The 18,632-nt window shown below is 37.4% G+C and overlaps 1 protein-coding gene across 5 annotated transcripts in view; it reads left to right on the top strand.

Moving 5' to 3' along the window:
* TNRC6A (trinucleotide repeat containing adaptor 6A) overlaps positions 1–18,632 on the top strand; it is a 97,206-nt gene that overhangs the window by 38,022 nt on the left and 40,552 nt on the right. For 4 of the 5 annotated variants that reach the window (XM_089896008.1, XM_022588503.3, XM_089896009.1 and 1 more), the window contains one exon: positions 8,605–8,988. The exons of the other annotated variant lie outside the window; for it this stretch is intronic. In XM_089896008.1, the coding sequence (XP_089752134.1) occupies positions 8,605–8,988 (384 nt within the window). The remainder of the gene's footprint in view (positions 1–8,604; positions 8,989–18,632) is intronic. 5 annotated transcript variants of the gene reach the window in all.

Here is an 18,632-nt window from a genome sequence, read left to right as displayed (position 1 = left end):
GGGGCAGTGGGAGGGGGGTAGGGAATGGATCCCTTTAACTTGTTCCAAAGGACAAATATTTTCCAGTTTGCCTTTTAATTTGGAATCAATATATACACACAGACACCTTTGAAAAAATAAAATATACTGCATAATTTTATTTGCTCAAACTTAACAATTTTTACTCTTTGATTTCTTGACTCATTTTTATGCTGAGAAAACCTACCGTTTATTCAGATTTTAGAAAAAGTTTTGCCTGTGCTTTCTGAAAGCTTTAAAAAATTTTAGCATTGTATAGTCTAACTGTTTAATTTATCTGAACTTCATTTTTATATATATTTGGGACCATTTTTTCTAATTAAAAAAATCAAATTAATCAAAAATTAAATTTAAAAATTCCTTTATTATATAACTTTTGCAAACTTTTTTTTCCCCCCAGTGTGTTTGGGACGTTTTTTGTTGTTCCTGTCACTAACTTCCAGTTGAAATTGTTACGTATTATCTTTTGTTTTGGACTCACAAATGGAAGTCAGAAGCTCTGTAGATGCTGCTACAGTATCTAGTTTTCAGAATTTACTCAGAAATGAGAACCACGTGATATGTGCTTTTAAAAATACAGATTCTGATTTAGTAAATCTGTGAGGCTTGAAGAACCTGTTTTTGTTTTAAACACATGCCCCATAGCACTTTTAATTAAATAAATTTGGGGATCACTTCTAGAATTGTTAGTTATGAAAGAGAGACTTGAGGGCAATCTTTTTTTTCCTTTTTTAATTTGATTTTTATATTGGAGTATAGTTGATTTACAGTGTTGTGTTAGTTTCAGGTGTACAGCAAAGTGATTCAGTTATACATATACATATATCCATTCTTTTTCAGATTCTTTTCCCATATAGGTTATTACAGAATATTGAGTAGAGTTCCCTGTGCTATACAGTGGATGACTTTTTTTTTTTTTAAAGCACGTGCCTCTGCCTGAAAAATAAATCTTTCATCATCCCACTTTTCTGCATCTCACATATTTGGACAAAATTTGATGGACAGATTAACCAAGATCTTGGGAATACCATATTGTGAATATTGTATGGTATCCTCTAGCTCTTAAAGAAGATCTGTACGTTAGAACAGATGTACCTTGCCTAAGGTGTTTTGCTGAAGAGCAGAATTGGTTAATAGGGTGGTTTCATCCAGAAATTCATTAATGAAGCTCGGTGGAAGAATTTACTCAGTCAGCTAAACCTAGAGGATTGTAGAAGGACAAATCAGCTATGTTCCTCTTTGTGTTGGTAATTTAAGATGGGAAATTTTGGGTAGGAAGGTAAGAGTTCCTTGAAGAAGCAGAGCTAAGACCCAGGAAAAGGTATGTTTCTGATTTCTCTAGGATTTTTGAACATGCCATTTGCTGTTCTTGGTGCTGGGACCACCACGTGGAAAAAGGAAGAAGAAGTAAGAAACCTGCACTTACAGAGCACATGTAGTGTAAGGCAGGGGTCCCCAACCCCCGGGCCTGTTAGGAACCGGGCCGCACAGCAGGAGGTGAGTGGCAGGCCAGGGAGGGGAGCTTCATGTGCGGCTCCCCATCGCTCGCCTTACTGCCTGAACCACACCGCCCCACCCCTATCTGTGGAAAATTGTCTTCCACGAAACTGGTCCCTGGTGCCAGAAAGGTTGGGGACTTCTGGTGTAAGGAATGCCTAAGAGTTTTATGGGAGCGGGGAGGGGATGTTGTCATAAAATACTTCTAAGATTAGCTGAATAGAGGGGTAGTGGGGGGTGATTAGTTGTTTCCTAGGAAAGGTGGTAGACAGAAAGATTTTCAAGAAAGGAATGTCATGAAAGAGCATGATGCCCTTCAGAGAATTGGAGGTATTTGATGCAGAAGAGGAGATGTGTGTGGATGTAGCAGGATATGAATCTGGAAAAGTGGTAGATAGGGGTGGTGCTAAGGACTTTGCATTAATTCTGAGAGCACTTTAATAATATAGATAATGTGGGGCAGAGAGATGATAGATTTGGGGAGAGTGAAAAGGGCATGGGATGAGATCAGCACTTAAGCCAAGGAGACCAATTAGGTTTTTGCAAGATGAAATTGATGAGGGCCTAAATCACAGCAGTGACATTGGAGATACAAGGATGCATTTGGATTGTATCAAGGAGATAATTAATCTATTGGACCTTTAGACTGACTGGACCTAAAGGGATAGGGAGAATTTGAGAAAGATGTCCCTGCTTTAGTAATTAGATAGATAGACCGTTTACTAAAATAAACAACAGCGCTCCTACTTCTCTGGCAGTTGTAACTTATTCTTGCCATAACTTCTCTTCTTCTGTCTGCTATTTAAACCTATTCGTTGGGTCTTGCCATTTCTTATTTTACAACTTCATAACTTCTTTTTCTACCTGTATGCTGAATCCTAAATCCATATTTTTAGTTCAAACTTTTACTAAATTCTAGAACCATATATTCAGTAGCATTCTTATAGCAGTGGTTTTCATAGTTTACCCAAGGGCACCTGAGAGGCTTCCTGAAGCTTTCATGAGATCCACAAGGTTAAAACTATTTTCATAATAATAGTAGAAAGGCTTTGTCTAGCCACTTATTCTCTCATGAGTATATAGTGGAGTTTTCTAGAGGGTACATAATGTGCAAGTCACAACAAATTGGATGCAGAAGTAGATGTGAGAATCCACCTGCCTTCTGTTAAGCCAGATGTTAAAGGGATTTGCAAAAATGTAAAACAATGCATACTTTTCTTTTTTTGTTTTGGAAAGTTTTTTTCAAAAAACATTTATTTTTAATATATAAAGGGCTTTCTTAATGAGTCAATAAATATTTTAAAATTTTCTTTGTTTAAATTCCTAGGATGGTAAATATCTATAGATGTAACCCACATAAACAAAACATTTTTGGTGTTCTCAGCAATTTTTTTAAGTGTAAAGGGGTCTTGAGACCAAAAAGTTTGAGAGTGGCTGTCCTATAGTAATAACAAACCTAACAATTAAACAAACAAAAAAAAACTAAACTCATTTTCACATACTTCCCGAATTTAGTTTTTGTCTTCTATTTCATATCTTAGTAAATGGTACTACTGTCTACTTGGATTCCAGGCCAGAAACCTGGGGTTCATCCTAATTCCTCCTCCCTTTTTTTACCCAGATGGTAATAGTAATCACTAACATTCATTGAGTACTAACCATGTGCCAGGTACTGTTTTTAGGTCTTTACATCTATTATCTTGTTAAAACCTCACAAAAACCCGATGGGTGTAGGTATTAATACTTGACTCTGTTTTACAGATGAGGAAACAGGTACAGAGGGGATAAGTACTTTGCCCATGGTCATGTAGCTAGTAAGTTGCAGAGCCAAAATTTGAATCCAGCCAGTCTTTTGAACCTTTACTTCTTTGTTCTGGAACAGTTTATGTAAGATTGATATTATATATGCTTCTTGAGGATTTTCTTTACATACTCCCAGTAAAGTCATCTGAGCCAGGTGCTTTTTAGGGAGGTAAATCTTGCAAGATCTTTCAGTGTCCTCTGCTGTTATTATTCCGTAGGATCGTCTACTCTTCTGTGAGCTCATTTTGGTAAATTATATTTTACAGAGCAGAGGCTGGAAAACTACAGCCTGCAGGCCAGATCTGGCCCACTGCCTGTTTTTTTTATGTGAAGTTTTGTTGGAACACAATCATATCCATTCATTTATGTGCTGTCTGTGGCTGCTTTTTTGTGCTACAGCAGCAAGTTGAGTAGTTGCAACAGAGACTGTATGGCCTGCAAAACCTAAAATGTTTACTATCTGGCCCTTTACAGGAAAGATTTGCCAAGCCATGTTGTAGAACACTCAGTTTAGCTGGGTTTTCTGTTTTATTGGTATAGATTATAGTATTTTCTTGTCTTTACAGAATCTCTATATTTGAAGTTATGTCCTTTCTTCCCCAGTACTATTTATATTGCTTCTTTTATTTCCATTGTTTGGGATTACGAAAATTTTGTCTGATTTATTTGTAACAGTGTTAATGTTGGTATTCCATCTTATGCTGTGCCCTACAACAATTTAAATAGCATTTAATTTAGAGATAAATATCTCTTAAAAGTATGCTAGTTAAAAAAAAAAATGAAGAAGTATGCATGGTAGTATTTGATCAAACTATGTGATCCTGATCGATGATTTCATAAATTTCTCCACTTCTTCTATGCTAATTAATCTGGTTTTTTCTGCTTCTTCTGGGATCAGTGTTAAATAATTCCCTCCTCCAGTTTTTCCAATTATTTAATGAGTTAAGCCTTAAGGAATATCTTAATTTTAGAAAATCATCTCTTATTTTTTTTCCGTTTTCTTTTTTAAAAATTAGGTTAATTGGTAGTTTACTTTTTTCATAGAACCATGCCTTGGATTTATTGGTTCACTTATTTGCATTCCAAAAAACTTTTATTGAATCAACAACGTAAAATATTCCAGAGATTAAAATGTAAAATTATAGCATATTTTGTTTATACTCCTTTTTTATATCTGTGTCATATATTTATTCAAATCTTTATTTGCTATTGGTTCACTTTTAAAGTCATTGATTTCTACTTTTATTTTTACTGATTCCTTCTTACTGCTTCCTTTAGTTTGATTTTTAACTTGAGTTGGTTGCTTCACAGTCATTCTCATTTGTTGAAGATAATTAAGTCTATGATACCTTAAAATTTATTATGTGTATTGTTTTCACTATTCTTTTTAATATAATTCTACAGTTTTGGTATTTATTTCCTCTTCAACTCAAAATTTATTTAAATAAGGCAGTTGTATTTGCCTGTGTTTCTAGTGTGATGCCATTGTAATCCAGAAATACCATCTGTATTATTCCTACTTTTTGTAATTTATTGATGTTTTCTTTAGTGCTGGATGGTTTGTGTGTGCACTTCATGACTGTTTCTCGGGTACTTGTCAAAAAAGGTGTTACCTCATTTCAAGATACATGGTTTTGCTTTTTCTCAGTTTTTCTTTTCTGTCCCCACTTGGTTTACATGTTTTGATACTAAGATTTGGTATATAAAGGTTCTTAGCTGTTTATTTCTTTTTAGTTTGTTTCTTTTATCAGTATGCAAAATCTTTATAATGCTTTCTCTTTGAATTTTGAAAGTCTGATATTAATGTTGCTTTCATCTAAGTTTTGTTAGCATTTCTTGTTAGTATATCTGTCTCTGTACTTTTTTCCACCAATTTTCCTGTATTTTGTTTCAGGAGTGATTTTTGATAAGTATATTCCTTAAGTTTGTTTTTTCTTTTCTTAACCCTGTTTAAGATCTTTTATTAACTAGTTAATTTAACCCACTCACATTTTTATTGATTACAGATATTTTGAGTTTTATGCTTGACATTTCGTTTTGTATTTCATGTTAACCACAATTTAAAAGTAATTCTCTTTATTGCATTTTCTGTGTCTGTTGAATGGATCGTTTTGTCATTTTTCCCCCTTCCAGTGGTTTAGATATTTACTGACATAATAAACCTAAATTTTAACTACACATATACAGCAGCGAAAATTATTCAGTATTTATATCTGTTACCCAGCAACTCCACCCTTACCCTGGCACACCTACGTGCACTGTTAGCTTCTCCTTTACTACTACATCCCATGTTTACATCTGAGATTTTACCTTAGATTATTTAGTATTATAGTCAGTAGTTACGTGTCTTAATGTTTTCACTGGTGTCAGTGAAGTTTTCTGGCCCTAGAAACTAGTATCTCTTTCAGCATTATTTTCCCCATGGCGCTTTATTGATAAGAAATACAGGAGTTCTTTGAATTTTTGAGGTAGGTGTGGGATTGCTGGGTGACCTATGTAAATACTGCTTCTGAGTTCCTAGTCACTTCTGAAGTAGTGTTAGGGTTCTTATACACGTCTTCATGTAGGTTATTCACAGTGTTTGCATGTAGGATATCTTCTAATTCCTAGAATGTATTAAACAACACTTTCCTGTTGCTGTCTCACATAAATAACATCTTGTTTGGGTATTAAATTGTTGTCACAATCTTTTCCCTTTAGTAATAAAGTGGCGGACAAACTTGTATTTTAGCAGTGGGTAACTGCACCACTTTAAGGTTACATTCAATTGCCAAATACCATACTGAGCCCAATACTAGGCATGTAAAAGCTGAGTTAGAGTTTTTATGTGCCTTATAATTTCAGTTACATATACTTGATCTTCTTTTGGTTTCAGAGGTACTTTAGAATATTCTAGTTCCTTATTTTCCTCATGACAGAGGAATATACATTATTGTTACATTCTGGGAGCATAAAATTGTCTAGGAGACAGAATTTTCTACATAAAGTAATTAGACCTAGAATGCACTTGGCCCAAATGCTAGTAAGAGGCTTTTCGGTTTGCCTTCAAGAATGGAAGGAATTCCAAGCAATAGATGGAATGTTTGTGATTTTTCAATGTAATTCCTCCTGAAATACAATTTTTTTGTATTACTTTAGAAAAATCAAAATCAGATTTTAAAAAATAAGAGGTCAAGATCATATATTAAGAATAAAAAGTATCAGTATTAGTGATATAGACTAAATCCACCATTTCAGAGAAAGAAGACAATAGTGAGGCTAAACTGTTAAATGAAAGGTGGCTCGAGATCTGAGGGTTTGTAAGAGGAAGTTGGGTGGCTATTGGAAACAACCCATGTGACCAGCACTTTATCGCAGAATCTCATACATTTTAGGCATTTGATAAATATTTCTTTTATTTGGGCCACAGTAATACCTTTTGTTCACTGAGTGTTTACATTATTTTGGGTACTAGATCAAGACTGTCTATACCATATAGACAAGGAAAAAGACACAGAAATAGCGTAGCTAGTGAGTGGTGGGGTTGGAGCTCTTAACTCTTGAACAGTTTTCTCTGAGTGTCCTCACTGATCACATGGAGACGCATCACTTTATTTATCTGACAGTGGCATCTGTGAAGATGCATCAAAATCTCAGAGAAACATTAAACTGCTACAAAAGTATTAAGTGGTATTATGCCAATCATTAAAAAATAGGCACTCTACAGGCATACCTCAGAGATATTGTGGGTTCAGTTCCAGGCCACCGGAGTAAAGTGAATATATATTTTTATTTTAAAAACTAATAACTTAAAACTGCCACATACAAAATGATAAAGTGAATGTCACAATAAAGCGAGTCACAAATTTTTTTGTTTCCCAGTTCATGTAAAAGTTATGTTTGCACTATCCTGTAGTCTATTGTTTAATAGAATTATATCTTAAAAAATGTACATACCTTAATTTAAAAATACTTTATTGCTAAAAAATGCTAACCATTATCTGAGCCTTCTGTGGGTCATAATCTTTTTGCAGCGATAACATCAAAGGTCACTGATCATAGATCACCATAACTAATAATAATGAAAAAGTTTGAAACACGGCGAGAATTACCAAAATGTGAAACAGAGACACAGAGTGAGCAGGTGGTGTTGGTAAAAACGGCGCCGATAGACTTGCTCGATGCAGGGTTGCCACAGACCTTCCATTTGTAAAAAAAAAACAAAAACAACCCACCACCATATCTTCTAAGTGCAATAAGGCGAAGCACAATAAACCAGAGAATGCATGTATAGCCTTGTGTTTGGTGCTCTGTAAACATTAATATATTTAACCTTAGGATAGCTCTGCAAGCAATAGGTGTTATCCCTCTTTTACAGAACAGACCACAGGCTTGGGTTTTTACAACTTGTCCAAAGACACAAAGCTTACTAAAGGCAGAGCTGGGATTGAAACCTGGGTCCATCTGGCACCAAAAGTTCATATACCACGCTGCCTCCCTGTAGTTTTAGAGATGGGGTATATTTTCACTGGTTTAGAGCATTTCCCTCAGTTTATTTACTTATTTAATCTCCTTTAGGAGTCCAGAAATTCACTATAGTCTCTGGTTGTTCATACCTTAGACAGATAGCTGTTTTTCAGACTTGCTTAAGACAGGGTATCCAAGTTATTTCTCCAATTTTGGTTAGTCTCATAGATTTCAGTCTGTGATCTTTGTATATACATCCCAATTCTGAATTTGTCTTATTTGATTCAGGCTTTACATTTTAATAACAAAAAACAGTGTTAACTTTGCTGTTTTGTAAGGGAACTAGCAGGATTATTTTCTACCCTTACTCTGTGTTGTCTTTCAAAGATGAAAAATAGGGACCAAGCACATTAAACATGAGGCAGATTAAGAACAGTTACGGGGGAATTGAGGATTCTTTCGGGATTACCAAAACTTGATTTGTCACCTTTGTTATTTTAGTTATTGTGAGTTCCAGAGTTGTATAAACAGTGCTTGTTCTCTAATTGGAGATAATATGGGAAGGAGATGGTGAGCATGAACTGTCATCCAGGACAGGGAATGCTGACTGGTGTCCATTCCCTTATCAGATAGGTAGTTAGCAGAAGTAAAATTTGACGCTTGGCAGTGATCCTTCTCAAGAAAACTGGAGCCCGTGAATGAGGAAGGATATCCCTGCACACGTAAAGCTTCTGTTCCTTTAGGATTGTTTTTCTTAGTGCCTTTTTACTTAGATGGCTTGCAATGGAGGTGCACTTTACTGGCTAATCTTTTCCACCCCTTTTCTTTTGTTGGGATTAGTGCCAGAACAGATAAAGCCCAGTGTAAGCCAGCCTCAGCCTGCCAACTCTAATAACGGCACTTCCACAGCAACCAGCACTAATAATAATGCCAAGCGAGCCACAGCCAACAGTCAGCAGCCGCCGCCGCAGCCGCCGCCGCAGCCCCAGCAGCCGCCGCAGCCGCAGCCACCACAGGCCTTGCCTCGGCATCCGCGCGACGTTCCACCTCGATTTCGCCACCAGGAGCATAAGCAGCTTCTAAAGAGGGGTCAGCATTTTCCTGTCATAGCAGCAAACCTGGGATCTGCTGTTAAAGTGTTAAGCAGCCAGTCAGAGAGCAGTGCTCTAACAAATCAACAGCCACAAAATAACGGAGAGGTGCAGATCAGCAAAACCCAGTCAGGTGAGAGAAGGCATTTCTTACGAGACTCCAACTGTCGTCATTAGCAGTGTAGCAAGTTTATAAACTCATGCCTGTTTGGTGATATGTATTTGTATTCATCAGTATCTGTGTTGTAAAAATAAGAATTCTATACAGAAGTTATGAATGGGGAATCTGAAAATGTTTCCTGTAGGTTAACTAGAGCTCTCCCTCCAGATTTTACCCATTTTAATATACAGCTTATAGCTAAAATTGATTATAAGACTATCGCTAAAATTGAGCACCCCCCCCCACCAAGTCACGTGCTAAGCAACTGTGCACGTTATTGCATTTAATCCTCAACAGTCCTGAGAGGTGTAAGCTGTTCTTATCTCCACTTTTCAGTAGAGGAAACTGAGGCACCAAGACAAAAATGGCTTGAGATCAGTTACCACGTGCCGCAAAGAGACTACCACCCATGAAAATTCTGTTCAGAGCACATGCATTTCAGTTATTGCCTCAGAATGGCTTTTCTCAGCTCAGTAATGATTGTGAGGCAGAAGATAAATCCAGTATGTGATTACAGTTTTCTCAAAGCCCAGTTTGTTTTGATATGTTCTGACGACTGGTTTGTCCATTCACTTATTGAACTATTTTGACACTTTTACCACAAGTCATATAGAGAATTGAGGATAATCAAGGTTCCCACACATGAAAACAGTAGCAGACTGGTAATGAACAGAGTCTCTAGAGCCAGATGGACCTGGTTTTGAAGTCCTAGTTCCACCATATACCAGCATGTGTGACCTTGGCAGGTTACTTAATTGTTACGTGTGTTCGAGTCTCGTTTGAGCAGCCTTTCCTAACTATCTCAGGTAGAATATTCACTTTCTACCTCTATGCTCTCTTACATATACCAGGAGCTACTCTACATTGTAATATGGTATTTCACAGTTAATAAGTAGCAGAGCCTGCACTCACATCGAGATCTGTCTGACTCCAAAGCTATGTTCATAACAACCGTGCTTTGCTTTGGCAGCATATTGGTAGTGATAGGTAAGGAGGAAGAGGGCACAGATGTGATTTTTCGAGCATAGGTAATTAGAGAAGCGCGTTATTGGAAAGGATGCAAACTTAAATTATCAGCCCAAGTTAATACTTACTTCTACTCCCCTACACACTTTCTTGCATAAGCTTGGCCAAATCACTTAACTTATCTGACTGTCTTTGCTAATCTGTAAAGTGTAGTACCCAATCTGTAAGGTTGCTTTGAGGATGATATTATGTGACATGTTAAAGCAGCTAGTTTAGTGCCTAATATTTAGGCACTGAATGAATTATCTTCCCTGAAACTTTTACCGAAGGACCTGCACTTTTCAGGAGGAAGAGTCTGGCTTAGATATGTTAGATCTAATGCCAAGCAATTAATAATTTGGTTTGAAGTTCTTCTGGGAAGTCAGGTTGGAAGCAAAGCAGATGTACTGAGTCATCAGCATCATTGTGGTTAAAACCTAGGAGAGGTTATTTATACAACAAATGCTTGAGTACCTACTGCAAGCTAAGTAATAGTGGTATGATCATTAACAAACAGGAAAGTGGGATAGTAAATTTAGAAAATATATGTTGAATATGCTTTTTCAATTTGGGAAATGAAAGAGCAAAGCCGTTTTTGAAATGGAAACAATGGGAGTATAAGAATCTTACTTCTCAAAAATTGGTATGGGTCAAGAAACCCAAAAGTGTTATGGGTATACATTCAGATGAAAAGAAAGCCTACGATGTGGGCATAGGAAGAAGTCTTCGAAAAAAGGCTGAGAAGGGAAAATATCCCACCTGTTTCTAAAACAACTTTACAAAGGTGGACTGCGTTAATGTGGAGGTTACGATGGAAATAAGGAGGATGCAGCAATCTGCCTGAGGTTTAAAATTAAATCCCCACGCAGCTAGAGAATGCAGAGGATGAAGGCAAAGCATTCTGCAGAAGAACCAGACTTGTGCTTTTGTCTTGTTTTAAACATTTATGACTCCCCCTTTAACAGCATAGTCACGTATTTACCTTAAAATATTTTTGTAGGTGCTACTAGAAATGATAATAGAAACACTAGTCACATAATAGGGCATTGGGTGTCTGTGAATTAGGGAGGACTTCTTAGGTGTCTCCTGGCTCCTGAAGGGCTAATAATAATATAACAACAATAATAATAATAATATAGTGACTAACCCTTATGGGGTGCTTATGACCCACACACTGTATTAACATGTTTAATTTTCATTTTGCAGATTAGAGAATAGCTTAGCAATCAATCAAGAGCAGCGTACTGGACAGTACAAACAGCATGAACAATAGCCCAGAAACCCCAAAATTGCATGTTGTGAATTACATGTAGTTCAGAAATGTGAGAACATAATCTTAACTGTTTTGTCTCTTTGTACTTGTTTTTGGTTTTTTTGTTTCCTGAACAGAGATAGGTAATGGAATAGATCTGACATTTAAATTAATACATGCAATACATACATAGAAATTTACTTACAAGTTTGCATGGTAAAGATGAGTTCTGGATACACTTCCCTTGTCCTCACAGAATGCATTTCTCGTTTGTTCACTGCAGTCAAGGAAGAGGGATAGTACCTAGATGACATTAGGTATTTTCTGAATTAGAGGTCACACAAACTAAATGCCTTCATAGGCTAGCAGGTAAGTGGAGTAAAGGATGAAAAGAAGTAATGGGAACTGTGGTAAATGTACTAATTTTGTACCCTGCCTGACTACCTTTACATTCTCATTTTAAGTTTTTAGAACCTGTGCTGGTCAAACCGCACGACGCGGCAGGCTGAGCTGCCAGTTGGTGGCTGTGCCTCAAACACTTAGTGATGGTTTCAGTCATCACTGAAGGACCTCTCTTTTGCAGTTGATTTCTTAGAGCCTTAAGGTATCAGGCCTTGCTCCTCCCCCAAAAAAACCCTTGAATTGGGGGGCCTGAAGGCTGTGTGATAAAGGATTTGGGGGACTTATGCTTAACAGGGCTGGCAGCAGTATTGTTCTTATGGGGCAGAGTGTTCCAACCCACATTTTTATCATCCAGCTGACATGACACATGCAGAAAAGTTAAATAGATTCAGATCCATCCGTTATTAGTACATTATATATACATACATATGCACACGTGTGCACAAATGTTCATTGCACTTCACCCTTAATACTTCCACAGGTAATTTCTTAAAGAATAAGGATAGTCTTCTATACAACCATGATACCACAGTCACCGTTAAGCAGAAGAGGGATATTTTCAGCAATATCCTGTGATACGTAGTTCATGTTCACATTTTTGCAGATGGTACCAAAAAGTCTTTGTTTATAGTGTGATATCATTTATATAAAATATAAAGCTTGCAAAACAACATATTTTGCTTATGAGTAAACTCAAATATAGCATTTTGTGTGGTTACCACTCAGTTACCTACTGTAGAAGAAAGGAGATGTAATCAAGAGAGGGGTACACAGGAGTTTTCTATTATATTAGTAGTATATACCTTAAGGTGAGGGGTGTGTGAGTGTTTTTTATATTACACTATAGATTTTCCTACGTTTCAATTTTTTTAAGAAACTTAAAGTTTCCAGAGATGTTTAAAGATTAAAATACTGTCCATCCAGCTGTGCTCGTCACTGTCTTTTCGGTGTAGTACACATCCTCGCTGTCCTGTAACTTCCACTTCTTGCTCTCAACTTGTCCCTTGGTCTGTAAACATATTCAAGTCTTTATAATCTTTAAAATAAATTCCTTTAAACTCCCATTCTCTTGGGGCTATTGTAGAATTTCTCTCTACTTTTAGAGTTCTTGCAGAAATACTCTAGACTTGGAATCTCTGATACATCACTTCATTCCTCTGGAGTCTGGCTCCTGCTCACTTGACTAAAGTAGCTCTTACTAAGGGCACTGATCTTCTGTGTGCCAAATCCAGACTTTTTTTATTTTTAATTGTGGTTACAAAATAGACTTTTCCATTCTTAACATATATCTACGTTTTTTATCATTGACCACTTCCTCCTTTTTAAAGCTCTTTCGTTCTTTCATTTTTCTTTGACCAGTTTTCAGATGTTACTCCCTCCCAAGGCTTTGTTTCATCTCTCTCCCCAGTTTTAGGTTCCATGTCTTCTGGATTTCTTCAGCTGATGTTGGGCCCTTCAAACTCAGCATGTCCAGAATCGAACTCATTATCTTGCCACACACCAGTTTCTCCTTCTGGATCCCATTGCTCAAAAGGTCGGCAACCCCATTCATCCAGTCACCCATCTAGAACTCTTAAAATCATGCTTAACTCTCCTTCTTCTTCATGTCTACAGGCCACTGGTTTATCATGCCCTGCTGATCTTAACTCCAGAACATCTCTCAGCTTTCCTCTCTCCTCTGCACTGCTGCCACCATTGACCTGGTTCAGACACTCACCACCTGGTCTAGAGCAACAACCCTATGAATGTCTTCTATAGTCGTCTCCCCACAGTCCCTACCCCAGAAACCAGTCATGATCCATACACTGCATTTGGTTGTGGTATTGCATTTGTCTTCTTTAACCTGCCATGCCCGTTCATTTACATGTTATCTATGGCTGCTTTCCAGCTACTATGGTAAGTAGTTGCCACAGAGGCCATCTGGCTGGCAAAACCTAAAATCTTTGCTAATTGGACCTTTACAGAAAACGTTTGCCAGCCCTTGGACTAGAGGCTAGAATAACTAAGGATACTTTTTTTTAAGTTTTTTTGGCTGCGTTGGGTCTTCGTTGCTGCACACAGGCTTTCTCTACTTGCGGTGAGCGGGGGCTACTCTTCACTGTGGTGTGCGGGCTTCTCATTGTGGTGGCTTCTCTTGTTGTGGAGTGCGGACTCTAGGCACGTGGGCTTCAGTAGTTGTGGCTCGCGGGCTCTAGAGCACAGGCTCAGTAGTTGTGGCGCACAGGTTTAGTTGCTCTGCGGCATGTGGGATCTTCCCGGACCAGGGCTCAAACCCATGTACCCTGCATTGGCAGGCGGATTCTTAACCACTGCGCCACCAGGGAAGTCCCTAAGGAAACATTTTTAACTTTCTCACTCAAGTACTGTTTGAAATTGTGCATCTAAGTTTCTCTCATATTCCCAATGATAACAGTTCATACTTCCTGGAAATACTATAAAACCTAAATACTGTTAACTTCTGAAGGTCTTTATTTTTGGTGAGATTGGAAGTCTTTAAGGCAGAAAGCACATATTTAGCCATTTTGTTACATGATACATATTTAATTAGGAAATTGTATGAATTTTCCTGGATCTAAATTCTTCCTGAATGAATTATGCAATTCCCTTGAATTATCACCAGTCTTTGCTCTACCCCACATATCTTCTTTCTGAATAGGTGCTACATAATGCACTGCTATGTCCTTCTTTTTTTTTTCCTTTGGCCATGCCTCATGGCTTGCGGGATCTTAGTTCCCCAGCCAAGAATTGAACCAGGGCCCTCAGCAGTGAAAGCGCAGAGTCCTAACCACTGGACCGCCAGGGAGTTCCTTTTTTTTTTTTTTTTTTTTTTTTAATATTCTTTTTGAGGTATGGTGCTAGAGCTGCCCTCAGTCTTCCTAAGGCAATTTTGTATGAGAGTAGTATGCTGATGACATTTTGGACTTCAGATGTTTCTCAGTTAAGTTCAGTCTTCCAAATCTTAGTTTAAAATTTGTATTTCGCATTACACTCAGTAATACTGAACTGTCCCCTTTCCTGGAAAAGTGTAATTATCATCTTCTACTTAATGATGTTTCTATATGTTTGTCTTCCAGATCATTTGTAATGATGGCTTTTGGCTTCCTTATGTGTAAGGGAAATATATTATTTGACTTCTTCCAATTCTGAAGTAGTCTCTGACTCTGAAATGTTTTAGTCATGATTGCTGAGGAGTCCTGCACTTTTTATAATTTTAGACAGGCTAGTAATCGCCCCACCCCCACCCTGACTCCCTATCCCACTCCCCTACTCTTAGATTTTTATTTTTCTATCTAAGCTGCAGTGTTTTTTGTAACAAAAATGGCTTTGTGATCCAGCCTTGGTAAATGCAGCTTTTGAGATAGCCTTTTAATTTAGGTTTTTGGGAAAGTGTCAAGTAGGTTCCAGATTAAAAATGGAATTTTAGCTAATAATTACTGATGGCATCTCTTATTTTCCTAAAATGCATGGGAGTACACGGCAAAAGGCAAATTTAGAACATTACCACCTCCAAACTAGGTCATGACCAGATTGTGAGAGAAAGTTTCACTAACATTAAAGGCGATAGAATTGGTTTGCCAAGTGTATTCTGCTGTTTTCTGGGGCTTTTTGCTTTTGATGTATTTGGGCATTAAAAAAAAAGAAAAACTTTAAGTAGTCCAATCTCTGTTTTTTTAATGGTTTCTTTCTTTGCTTTTATGTATAAAAAATTCTCATTCACAAGTAACTTCTTGGTTTCGTCTTAACACTGAATCATTTGGTATTGTTTTTGATAGGTTGTCCATTTAAAAAAATCTTTATAAAGTATTGAATATTCCTTTTGCTGATTTAAAATGCTAACCGTTGACATATAACCTTAGATAATATACTTGGGGCTGTTTCTGGATTACTTTTTCTGTTCAATTGAAGTTCTTATGTACTCTGGTAGTACAGTGCTATTTAACTGTTACATGATAACAGGAGTTTGTTTAATCCTCTTATTTGTTTTACGTGAACTTTTAAATCACTTTAATCAAATTACAGACTCTTGTTAGTATTTTTTTATAATTGAATTAAACTTAAAAGGAACATTGTTATATATTCCTATTGAGGAACAAGTTTCTATACTTAAGTTGTCTGCTATGGTCTGCAGTAAAGTTTAATCATATATGACTTTTTAAAGTATTTATGTTAGCTTTATTCCAACTTCCTTTATAGTTTTTTATTTTTTGGCTGTGTTGGATCTTCATTACTGCGTGTGGGCTTTCTCTAGTTGCGGCGAGCGGGGCTACTCTTCGTTGTGGTGTGCGGATTTCTCATTGTGGTGGCTTCTCTTGTTGAGGATCACGGGCTCTAGGCGCACGGGCTTCAGTAGTTGCAGCACACTGGCTCAGTAGTTGTGGCACGCGAGCCCTAGAGCACGCGGGCTTCAGTAGTTGCTGCACGTGAGCTCTAGTTGTGGCGCACGGGCTTAGTTGCTTCGTGGCATGTGGGATCTTCCGGGACCAGGGCTTGAACCTGTGTCCCCTGCATTGGCAGGCGGATTTTTAACCACTGCGCCACCAGGGAAGCCCCCCAACTTCCTTTATAGTTTTTGTGGCCATTACAATTAGGATCTTTTTTCATCCCATTTTGCTATAGTCCATGAGATGATGATGATGATGGCTTGATTGTTTTAGATTTGGAGAAAAGTGGATGGATTTGGGACTTCGTGATGTTTTGGTTTTGCTAGGCACAGGAGGGAATCAAGGATAAATGTTAGGTTTTAGGAAACTTACTGAGATGAGGAAAACTAGTAAAGAAGCAGGATTGTTTTTTCCTTTGGGAGGAGGCACCTGTAGGGGTATAATCTAGGAGCTGGCATCCTTTTTGAGATATCTAAATGGAGATTTAAAGTAAGCAATTTCGTATATGATTTCTAATTTTGTTCTTCTTGAGGGAGGCATGGTGGAATGACATGTGCTTTAGAGATAGGACTGAAAATCACTGATACACATTAATTAATGAAAATAATGGTCCTCATTTATTAAGTACCTAATCTGGATCAGATATGGTTCAAAGCACTTTTAATTATTAATCATTTAATCCTCACAACTGTTTGAGATAGGTACTGTTACTATTCCCACTTTACAGATGAAGAAACTAAGGCACAGAAAGATTGAGGATCTTACCTGTGGTCACATAGCTGGTAAATGGCAGAGCGGCTTTTAAACCCAAGCAGGCTGGCTTCAGAGTTTTGCTCTTAATTACTACACCAAACTGCCCTTCATGGAGCACTTATTTGAAACCGGCACTGAGCTACATACTTGGCATATGACAGTAGGTTAACTAAACAACCAGGTAAAGAAGTACGTACGTACTGTTTGTATCCCCATTTTGCAGGTTTGGTCAGACAGCTACTACATAGAGTCCAGACTTGAACCTGGGTATCTCTAGAGTTCCAGCCATGTTCTGAGTCACCTTGCTTTTTTACCTAATGATGAATCTTGCCTTTCTTACCTTATTTTCTACAACCTTTGAGCCTCGATTTCCTCATCTGTAAAGTGAAGGTAATGCCTGTGCTCTAGGGTTGTTTCAAGGATTCAGTGACAACATTGCACATAAAGCACGTGCTCCAGAGCGCCAAATGGTGTTGCTGACAGTGCAGTGCTGGTCTGTAGATTTGCCTTTACCCAGTGAGACTGAGCGACATGTTAGTATCCTTTATTTCATGAGAAAAATCCTCCCCATGGGCACTGAAAGATGAAAAGCTTTACCTGGCAGCTTAAAACTGCCAAATGATTCTTAATCAGAGAGCAGAAGTCACAGTCACAGAGCTTTATATATATCTATATATCTATATCTGTATATCTATATTTGGTGAATTATGTGTATATTTCTGGTCTCTGTCTAGTCCTTTTTTTTGCTACTCTTTCTAGCTCATCACCTTTTGCTGCTTAACAATTGTGCTTTGAGAGAAAATGATGCAAGATGAACCTGATTTTCCATATTAGCAATACCCTTATAGTGAGTGACACTTAACTTTCTGGGCTTACAATGCCTGGTGGTTGGTTCATTGCATCTGGGATGTGACTTGAGCATATGTATTACTGAGAAAACACTGCATATGATTCTGATTACTACTGTAGTAGAGAACTACAATATGAGCAACCCGCTAGGGACAACCCGCTAGGGACAGTCTAAATGCAAACATCTTATGCAGGTTAATATTTCTGAGGATTTCCATCTACCAGATCCTTAAACTGAATGAGAGTAATGAATTTGGGAAAGCATTAGAAGCACTAAAACTGCCTGCCCTACATGCAGTACAATAACTAGATGATAACATCAGTACGTAGCAGTAAGTCTACGACAGGATTATGTGACCAGTCATTAATGTCTTCAAATGTCAGCAATTGATTTTTTAATCATAACTTTGATCTTCAGCATATCAACCATTTTTCTGTTGTCTTCTAATAAACATGGCTATTAAGACATTTTTATGAAGGAGAGTAGAACTAAAATTATTTTTACTTGCATGTAGTATTTTTCAGATTGAATATGAACACTAATGAAATGGAAATATAATGGAAAAGGCTTTATAATTCTTATAAACTTGTTGTAATACCCAAAACAGTTGTGAAAAAGCTATTCTAAAAAAGTGTGGATAGAAAAGGATTTCTAATACATTTTATCAAGTTTGGCCTGTTCACTTGTCTTTAACCGTTTATATCCCAGCCCCTTCTTTCCCATGTTGGGCCTCCAAGCCTGGGTTGCTCCATTATCCTGATACATCATTACTACCTTGTCCTTCCTGACTCCAAATTCTTTACTTGCTGATATGTTAACAATTCACTCATTCAAATATTTATTGAGGAACTCCTATGTTCCAGCTACTGCTCTAGGCTCTTGGAATAACATCAGTGAAGAAAGCAGCAAAATTCCCTGCCTATGTGGAATTAATTATTGGATATGGAAAATTGGTGGCTGAGATATAACGAAT

This window comes from Delphinapterus leucas, chromosome 15 (genome assembly GCF_059928025.1).
Source record: "Delphinapterus leucas isolate spDelLeu-1000000601 "Yukka" chromosome 15, BTC_Dleu_Yukka2, whole genome shotgun sequence".
Taxonomy (NCBI): Eukaryota; Metazoa; Chordata; class Mammalia; order Artiodactyla; family Monodontidae; genus Delphinapterus; species Delphinapterus leucas.
Note: the sequence above shows the minus strand (reverse complement) of the source record. Positions and strands in the feature narration are given on the sequence as shown.